The sequence below is a fragment of the Humulus lupulus genome, chromosome 4, assembly GCF_963169125.1.
Source record: "Humulus lupulus chromosome 4, drHumLupu1.1, whole genome shotgun sequence".
Lineage (NCBI taxonomy): Eukaryota > Viridiplantae > Streptophyta > Magnoliopsida > Rosales > Cannabaceae > Humulus > Humulus lupulus.
This window is the reverse complement of record NC_084796.1, coordinates 189,374,053-189,383,747: the sequence shown is the minus strand read 5'-3', so window position 1 is coordinate 189,383,747 and position 9,695 is coordinate 189,374,053. Positions and strand designations below refer to the sequence as shown.

The following is a 9,695-nucleotide window of genomic DNA, read 5'->3' as shown; positions in this document are numbered from 1 at the left end:
TCAATATCTCCAAAGGAACTAAGTAAGAAGGGCTTCTTCAGAGCTCTCTCGGATCTGGAAATGGACGAGTCCTTGTCCAAGAACGATGACAAGATGGACGATGTCCAAGTCAGACGCCTTAGCATCATCGATTTCTCCTCCGAAGATGATTCTCTCATAGGTTTTTCTTCAGGATCTCCCCAAGGTAAAAGAATCTTCATATATTGGATTTTGTCTGTTTGAGTAATGTGGATGGATTGAGCTAGTTGGTGATGGATGATCTTGTCCTTGTGAATTGAATACTTTATTGGATTTTTCAGACATGGGGTTGGGGTGTAGAATTTTTTTCTTCGATTCTTGGGTTGCATGTTTTTGATCTAATTGCTCTCTGATTGTGCGATGGGGTTGTTTGGTTTTCTTAATTGGGCCTGTTTTGGGTTATAAATGCCAGTTTTGATGTGAAATTGGGCTTCTTTGTAGTTAAGCTTTTAGGGTTTGGTTTAGTTATGTGTGTTTATTTCTTATTTTTTCAAAACTGATTAATTCAAAGCAAATTTAATAACTTCAATGTGATAACGGGTTTGAACAATATTTTGGTTGCATTGCCTTTTTTAAGCAGATAGTCAAGACCTGAGAAGTATTGATTTGGTTGAGTCTGTTGGTAATGAAAAATTAGAGTATTTTGGTGACATTCCGGAGATGAAGGAGTTAGTGCCTCAACCTTCTCAATGCTTGGAACCTGAGAGGGTTAAGAGAAATGGAAAATATAACTTGCGTAAAAGTTTGGCCTGGGACAGTGCCTTTTTCACCAGTGAAGGTATGCTAATATTTCATGAACATGTGAATTTAAAAACTTAAATTTAACGTGTTTCAATGTGGTATTGCTATTTGTATTATCCTTTTTCATCTTAAGGGAATCTGTTTTGTGAAATCAGGTGTTTTGGATGCTGAGGAGCTATCAAGCATCACTGGTGGTAACGAGGGTGGAAGGCAGATGCTACCTGGAATTGATGAGGAGGTTCATAGATCCACCGATTCAATCTCCACATTAGGAAGTGATACTTTGACGCTAGAAAGTAATGAAACTAATTTGTTTGAAGATATAAGAGCTTCAATTCAGAAATCAAGCAAAGCTACTGTTACAGCAGATGAAAGAAGTAAAGTAGGCTCAGGAGTGCGAGAAACCAAAATTGTCACTGGTGAGTACACTTCAGTATTAACATTTATAGACTTCATAAATATCTGAGACCATTCACTGTTGTCACTGAATTAAGAGGATACTTAATACTTTAGTGTTTTGCTATACTTTTTTTCTTCATAATTAAAGAAGGAACTGAGATTTGAGAGTGGATTGGTGCTTGATAGTTCCACATGAGGGAACTAAAAATTACATTATAATGTTGAAACCTTTTAAGCCCTTTTGTAGTACTATTTTTTTTTTTTTATAAATGGATTTAATTGCACTGGTTAACATGTTATTAGTCATGGGAATTAAATGTATTTACTACATTCTATAATATATATGTTGCATAAAACTTAACAAGTTAAACCTGCGTTTTCTTTTCAGCTTTAAAGAGGGTGGAATTATCTTCTCAACCCAAGGTAAGATTTAGTTTATGCATGTTGGCTGTAAATGATGTTTTCTTTTCTAAATGAATTTAGTAAGATCTGGTATAATCTTGTTGCTGCAGATGAAGCCCAAAGTTGTTTGCAAGAAGCCAAGTATTGGCTTGCAAAATCCAGGAAGATTGGCAAGGCCGGTTTCTGCTTGTCCACAATCCTCAGAGGTACGTGGATTTAAAATAAAAAAGAAAGGTTTTTGCAGGTCCACAATTCCCCATCATGCTATGATTTGGAAATGACTGAAATATTAAAAGATCCGGAGAGTTTAGGAGTTTAAGCTGGAACCTAAGTTGCCAGCATACTTTGAATTTCTTATGAGAGTCACTCACTCTACTTCAAATTCAATATTTAATAAATAATTCTTTATCCATTGTGCTGCTGACTAATGTTAATTAAACTATTAAACAAACTCCACTTTGAATGTGATTAACTGAGACCATTGTTTTTTGGTAACCAAAATAGTTTAATGTGGCAAATAAAGAGTCAACACAATCTCTCATGAAGCGACCTAATTTCCAAGGGAAGCCTATTCCTATCTCTGCAACATTGGCCAAGAGGGCTTCCTTGGGCGGTAGCCTTCTAAAAATGGAGAAAGATGGTGTAAAAACTGCAGCTGGTAAGAAATTGCATTTAGATTGATATACTGCTTGTGATAAAACAGAACATGTGTGTATCTTGAACTTAACTGAAGTTGTCTCTAAGCTTGTTTAAGTTTGGCAGGTAGAGGTGCTCCAGTATCAAAATTAACATGTAGTTTACGAAATGTGCCTAGACCTATTCCATCATCTAAATCTTCCTCTCGGGCTTCTTCAACTGCAACCATCAGAGAAACAACTTCCTCCTTTGATAGTTCTGCGAGTACTTCGTCTGTTAACATGGGTAAATCTCCATCCAATTCCATGAAAAGAAAAACTGATACTAAAACTGGTAATCCAAGGTCCTTGGGTTCAAATCCTAAAACACCATCACGAATTTCATCAATAAATAAAACTGGGCCTGGAAAATCCCATGTCTCTTCTCAGTTGATGCCTTTCAGCAAGCTTTCTTCTAGCATATCACCCGCTAGCTCTATTAGTGATTGGTCTTCGGAGTCAGTTTCATCACTTTCTAGTTTACAACAAATTTCTTGTAGTTCAAGAGACAGCATCAGCGACACCTGCAAGAGGGTATCTATAGATTTTGATGAACCTCAATCTTTGGATTCTGAGAGTCATGCTGATGATCATAGCTCAGTGGGGATGGTTGCACGTCCTCCATCTTCTAAGCCTTCTGGTCTTCGATTGCCATCGCCAAAAATTGGTTTTTTTGATGGGGTGAGTTTTGCCTTCTTTGAAGAAATTTCATATGCTTATTATTCTAAGTTGAAAGTGAGTTTTGCCTTCATGGTGATCTGATAATTATGTTGGCAAAAATAGTTTCACCTTTGTTGTTGTATAATCAACGGAGAATTTGTTTCTTGCAGGCAAAATCTACAGTCCGCACTCATAAGAGAAGTGGGCAATCTCACCCTGTTGCACCAAGTAATTTACCTAAAATTTGTGCTGGAAGTGGAAATCCTAGTGGCGGCCAAATTAAGCCAAAGAAGTTGAATCCTGAAAGAGACGTGACAAGTGACACAAAAGCTGATGCACGAAGAATTTTCTCGAATATGAAACCTAGAGTTTCTACTCCACAGGAAGCATCAAAAGCTGCAACAAAGATCTCTAATGCTTTAAGAAATGTTGAAAGTTGCCATTTGACGTCTCCAATAGTAAAAAACAACACTCCACTTAAACATGGCAGTGAAAATAAATTCAATGCTAAAGAGGTTGAAAGTGGCGGAGACGCTGGTTGCTTACATGATGACGCTAATGATCTTGCAGAAAGTAATGCGGTCATTGATGCTATGAAGGCCGAAGCTTCCCCATATGATAAAGATACTGGTTTTGCAGAAAGTAATGAGTTTGTTGATGTTATGAAGGCTGAAGTTTCCCTGGAAAATAAATGCAGTCCTCATAAGGATATAAAGATCACTACTCCCTTCAGTGGAGAACAAACTGCTATGAAAAATGGCACAAAAACTGATGATGCTCAACGAATTTCCTCAAATATGAAACCTAGAGTTTCCACTCCGCAGGAAGCATCAAAAGCTGCAACAAGGATCTCTAATGCTTTAAGAAATGTTGAAAGCTGTCCCACAACATCTCCAAAAGTCAAAAACAATACTCCACTGAAACATGGCGGGGAAAATAACTTCAATTCTGAGAAAGTTGAAAGTGGTGGAGATGATGTTGGCTTATATGGTGAAGCTACCAGTCTTGCAGAGAGCAATGGGCTTGTTGATGTTACGAGGGCCGAAATTTTCCTGCTTGATAAAGATACTGGTCTTGTAGAAAGTAATGGAATTGTTAACATTATGAAGGCCGAAGTTTCCCCACATAGTAAAGTTACTGGTCTTGTAGAAGGTAATGAGATTGTTGATGTTATGAAGGCTGAAGTTTCTCTGGAAAATAATTGTAGTGCTCACAAGGAGGATAGAAAGATCACTACTCCCATCAGTGGAGTACATACTGCTATGACAAATGGCACAAATGCTCAGCGCAGCTCCTCAAATATGAAACCTAGAGTTTCCATTCTGCAGGAAGTATCAAAAGCTGCAACAAGGATTTCTAATGCTTTAAGAAATATTGAAAGTTGCCACACGACATCTCCAAAAGTCGAAAACAATACTTCACTTAAACATGGCAGTGAAAATAACTTCAATGATAAAGAAGTTAAAAGTGATGGAGACAATGTTGGCTTACATGGTGAAGATACTGCAGAAAGTAATGGGGTAGTTGATGTTATGAAGGCCGAAGTTTGCCCACATGATAAAGATACTGGTTTTGCAGAAAGTAATCAGATTGTTGATGTTATCAAGGCTGAAGTTTCCCCGGAAAATAAATGTAGTGCTCACAAGGATATAAAGATCACCACTCCCATTAGTGGATTACGTAGTGATTTAAATTCCATTTCTAGCTTTAAAGATCTACTACCTCTTTCTCAAGAAGTGGTACATTTCAAGAACAACAATGAGGACGAAATGCCCCACTATGAAGACCAGATTGATTGCTTGATCAGACAAGTCAGTGCCATGAACATAACAGAGACTCAGGAAAAGGTCCTTGGAGATTCTCTCTCTTCTCAGCAGAACCTCAGCACTGACGATATTGTTTGTTCCCCAGAATTACCCATTCACCAGGAAGTTATTGTTTGTGTTCAAAAGGAGGATTCTGTTATTAGTTTGTCGAAGCCTACTGTTTCTCTGACCACCACCAATGAAAACACCACTGGCAAGAGGATACCATTTGCTGCCAAGGATTCCTTTTGCAACATAGATGAGTCGTTTGACTGTTCAAAAGGATCGGTGGTCTTAGAGGGAGAGAAAGACGGCAGCATACTTCCATTTTCTGAAGAGCATTTTGATACAGAACAGCTGAGATAGTTGGACCAATGTGGCAGCAACAATAGCAGCAGTCTAATTTCAAGTAAAGTGGATTCAACAGATGAAAGACTCCTTTCACTAATTTTATGGAAAAATTTATTCATTTTGTGGATTTCATCATTTTGTATTAAGTCAGAATGTACTGACTATAATTTGCCTAAGCCTGTAAAAGATATGCAAGATGCCCAATTAGAGTTTTCAATTGTAGTTTGTGTTTGTGATGTAAATTTTATTTTGTTGCACGAAAGTATCCAACTTTGCTTCTTAATTGACATTGTTCGAATGCTTTGGTTCCCTTGTTTATTTTCTTATTTGACGTCTGCACGTTTAGCTGAAATTAATGGAAATATCACTTGTAATATAAAGCAGTAAATGTTTGCAACGTGGCTAAGCTACAATCAATTAAACAAAAAATGAACTTGGTATACACATCTTGGTTTTACCCTCTGTCCTAGTATTTTTCATTCAACATAGGTAACCCAACTGCAAAAACCTACTGCATATCACCTAGTTCTTTATCTTAAGCCATCCACACACAAAATTACCCGAGTAACTAAAAACCATAATCACAAGTAGTACGACTTGTTATTATTCAATCTTCATCAGCTTTCTGAGTTTGGTGGATCAAATTTGCACCATCTTCGGCAGATTCAGTCACTTTTTTGCTCCTCTTCTTTGGACTTGAAGAAGCTTTACTTAGTGTAGATTTTAAATACTTGAGTCGGTAACTCACAAGTGAGGGTCCAAATGTACTGTATTTTCCTGCACTACTGAAAGCTGTTTCAGCATCAGAACGTTTACCGAAAACTACCTTGGCACGGCTGCTCTTTTTGAAGATTTCAGTCTCTGATTCATTCAAAGATTCATAACGGCTAAATATCTTGTTCAAGTTAGTTTCTGAGGGGACCGAATCCAAGTTTGTAAAGTTCAAAATCAAAGCCGTTGGATAGTTGTCTTCGGGGAAACTATCATTCTTCTCCACTTCCATTTTGAGATTCTCACCAGCAGTTTGCTGTTCAAGGGGATTTTGCTGTTCTATGGCAGAGTTGCCAATCTTTTCCTTTCTGCATTTCGCAAGTAGATAGTCCTCAGTTTCATTTCGATCTTCAGGCTCAGGAATGCTTCGAACTATTCTATCAGACCAGTAGGACTCCTTCATCAACTCTGGTGAAGGTAGTTCAGTAAACCCGGGCATGTTAGATTTTCTTCCACGCTTGGTTAATTTTTTCACAGTCTTACTTCCAAACAAATGCTCCAGAGACTCCTCAATTTCTGAACTGGGCAAGCCTAAGGAAACAGTACTCCTAAACTCTGAGAAGAAGCTGATCATGGAAGAGTTGTTTACTCTCTTGGGATCCTTGGCAGCCAAAAAGAGCTGGGACAGCTTTTCATCAGGAGACTCCTCAGTTTCTAGCCTTCCGGTTTTTGATTCTTCAGGCATAATGTTCACTTTAGTTTTAAACATTCCATCTCCATTCTTAAGAATTGGACTGGACCCGTTTAGTTGGCTAGCAACCCTGCGGATGCTCTCTCCTACCCTGAAAGTTGGCTTGCGGAGCTGTGGAGAGTTGTTATCAGCCATACTTGCCATGGTTTTCTTTTCTTTCATAGGCAAATCTTTAGACATCACTTTGCCCTCTTTATGTTTCTTACTACTAAGCTTGCTTTCTGAACCATTTTCGCTCGCATGAGTAGTCGCATGCTTCTGATCAACAAAATTCTTCAGTATTTTCTCTTTTTTACTTGGAAATGCACTATCCTCAGACGCTAGCTTTCTTTTAATGGATGATTTGCCTTGACTTTTCGATTTTCCTTTCTCAGAGATTGATGCATCAACATCACTATCCTTTTGTGGCAAATGAACTGCCCCAATCACTTCACTGCAATGCTGCTTCTCTTCAGATGGAAAAATGTCAGCATCATTCTCCAAGAGCCCACCAAGCATGATGAATTCCGGCAGCTGGGAATAACCCTTCAAACGATTGAAGGCCAATAACTGTGACTGTGCAATAGCGAGTTCTAGCTTCTCAGTTCCACCATATGGGACTTGAGCTAATTCTTTAACATACTCAACAAGCTTACTAGGTTCAAATGAAGCTACAGTTAAAGACCTATCTCCACCATCTATCCTACATTTATCATCCTGTATACCAGCATTGATAATTATCTGAGTTTTAAGCTTGGCATATACTTCTTTAGGTATGCAAGAACACGCCAGCCCAAACTCAACCCGTCTTGAAACCTCCTCCAATACACAATCAAGTGCATAATGGAAATCTTCAGTATTGCTCTGCTTCTCCATTTGAGAAAAATGTGTAAGAAACGGCTTCATCCGTGACACATCATTCCAAGCAAATGTATGATCTCCATAATAGGCTATCAAAAAGCCGTCTCTTTTGAAATACTTCTTTGCCTTTCGTGATGCGGCTGAAGGGTCACAAATCTGACCAGGCCACCATGGATGACTCCTCACTTTTCCCCATACCAAATCACCAATAGCGAATTCTGGTTTCAAGGTAGCTGATTCAACATTCCCTCTAGAATACATTCGTGGGCTTAAATCGATGATGATATTGAAAGATTTAGATTCGTTCTCACTACTCTTGGAAGCCTGTGTTTCTGAAAAACAGGCTTTTGTCATGTCTTCCTTGCTTTGTGCCTCTAAATGAACTTTCAAATTCAGCTCCTCCTTTTGTATCCCTTCAGATAGCTCAGTCTCGCTGTCTTTTGGGGGAAAAAACTCAGCTTTCTTCTCTAACACCGCAACCACAGCATGGTGTATTAAACCCTCTGCAGATTCAGTAGTTCCAGGAGATTGAGGCTTAACAACATCAGAAACAGAATCTGCAGCCTCAAGAGTTTCAGAAAGGCTCGAATTTTCGACATTTGAACTTGGATTGTCCACAACAGAAGCCCCTTTATCCGAAGTTTCATCAACTAAACCTTTCTCCACATCTTCATTCCTCTCCATCTCATCAATAGCTTTCTCCTTTCCTTTTTCTTTTTCAGCTTTAAAAGCACCTCCTTTTCCTTTATCATTTCCCATCAAATCCTCACCTTCATGACTTTCTTCATCTAATCCCATGTCCACACTCTTCGAAAGAACTTCACCTGCAGCAATGGCTTCTCCAGCTTCCGTACAATCCAATAAAACTCCAACTTTTCCATCACAATCTGTACCTTCTTCTTTGGAAGAAAAATCTACCATTTTCTCGCTCTCAGCACCATTCACCTCACTCTCTAAGCTCTCCTTGCATACACCGCCATCCTTGACCTCGTTTGTTTTTCCATTCAAGCTGACCTCCATTACAGCTCCTGATTGGTTATTAGCTACATTAACCCCATTTACAAGCTCACTTGAAACGACGCCGGAATTGAGGTCAATACCCTCAGCCTCAGATTTTTCAGTCATTAAGTAAGAACCCTAAAAAAATAATAATTAATAAACTCCCCAAATAAACAGCAGTTTACTGCAAAGCCCTAAAAATGGTACCAAGAAAAAAGTTCCAATTTTGAACTAAAAAAATATCCATTTATACACACAACAAAACATGTAATAAAAATAAAAATACCTGCTTTAAAGGTACTTCGTTTTGAGAAGAGAGCTTCAAATTTTTGAACTAAAAAATAGTGAAAATCAAACAGTTTTTTTTGTTGTTGAGGGTTTTAGCTTATTACAGAAGAAGAAGAAGAACAAGAAGAAAAGTTAGGACGAAGAAGAGGACGGCTTTTACGTACCAGAAAAAATTTTGTGACTCCGAGACACGTGGTGGAAATCTAACGGCTTGGTGATTCTGAGCAAGACAACGGCTGTGATTCAAATCAGCTTAACTTCGTGACTTCATACGTGTCAAATACTACTTTTTGGATATATAACGACACCGTATTCCCTCTCCGCCGAAACCTCTTATAAATATCTTTTCCTTTCATTTTCCCACCAAAAAACGTGAGACTCCAATTTTCGAAATCGTAACCCCAGTCGCCGGAGCTCGATAGTCGGCGGTGGCGGAGATGTACGGTACTCCAGGAAAGAGCTTGGGAAGGGATTATGGATGCATTTATGGTGCAGGAGACTTTGGGGATGTTTGGTGTAAGTACTTTTCTCATATTGAGCTTGGCGATGAAAAAGCTGTGTTCAACCTCGTTTCTCTGCTGATTTGCTTCTTTTCCTCGCCGGCGCAAAATCTCCTTTCTCAGGTATTTTGTAACTCTCTTTGATTCCGAGCTGTATGATTTTTTTTTTTGGCTAAAATGAAGTTTATGTATTTATACATATGATTGAATATAGGTCAAGGATGATAATGGTATATACATTTTCTCGATCGACTTTCAACGATTTCGAAAGGATTGTGATGTTCATGAATTTTATGAATTGTTGGAGGATAAACCGAAGATTGCTCTTTTATGCTTGAGTGCTTCAGCGCACAAGGTACATGGCAATGGCAATGGCGATTGTGATTTTTTTTTTTTTTTTTGAGTTATAGAAACTAAGAGATAAAAGAAGCAGGTGCTGCTGAACAAGTGGGATAAAAGCGAGTTGGAAGATGGTACCAAAGTAAACACACGTCTGCATAATTATCCTCAATCTTTGATTGCCTTGAAGAACCTAAAAGCTGCATATATTGGTAAA

General features: G+C 38.4%; 3 protein-coding genes across 3 annotated transcripts in view; 2 read left to right on the top strand and 1 right to left on the bottom strand.

Annotated features, from left to right (window-relative positions):
* The first annotated feature begins 7 nt into the window (after positions 1-7).
* LOC133831052 (uncharacterized) lies at positions 8-5,272 on the top strand. The gene is made up of 8 exons (XM_062261219.1): positions 8-184; positions 599-796; positions 915-1,178; positions 1,547-1,581; positions 1,671-1,766; positions 2,065-2,218; positions 2,323-2,915; positions 3,065-5,272. Exons 1-8 carry the CDS (start codon positions 61-63, stop codon positions 5,063-5,065), a joined length of 3,465 nt encoding a protein of 1,154 aa, XP_062117203.1. The 5' UTR covers positions 8-60; the 3' UTR covers positions 5,066-5,272.
* Positions 5,273-5,440: 168 nt separating this feature from the next.
* On the bottom strand, positions 5,441-8,779 carry LOC133831053 (PWWP domain-containing protein 5-like). Its single transcript, XM_062261220.1, has 2 exons — positions 8,638-8,779; positions 5,441-8,489 (listed from the first exon to the last, which is right to left on the bottom strand). Exon 2 carries the CDS (start codon positions 8,475-8,477, stop codon positions 5,658-5,660), a length of 2,820 nt encoding a protein of 939 aa, XP_062117204.1. The 5' UTR covers positions 8,478-8,489; positions 8,638-8,779; the 3' UTR covers positions 5,441-5,657.
* Positions 8,780-8,910: 131 nt separating this feature from the next.
* Positions 8,911-9,695, top strand: part of LOC133831054 (probable DNA helicase MCM8) — a 38,855-nt gene continuing 38,070 nt past the window's right edge. The window contains exons 1-3 of the mRNA XM_062261221.1: positions 8,911-9,262; positions 9,354-9,494; positions 9,573-9,690. Coding sequence (XP_062117205.1) covers positions 9,077-9,262; positions 9,354-9,494; positions 9,573-9,690 — 445 coding nt within the window. The 5' untranslated portion in view covers positions 8,911-9,076. The remainder of the gene's footprint in view (positions 9,263-9,353; positions 9,495-9,572; positions 9,691-9,695) is intronic.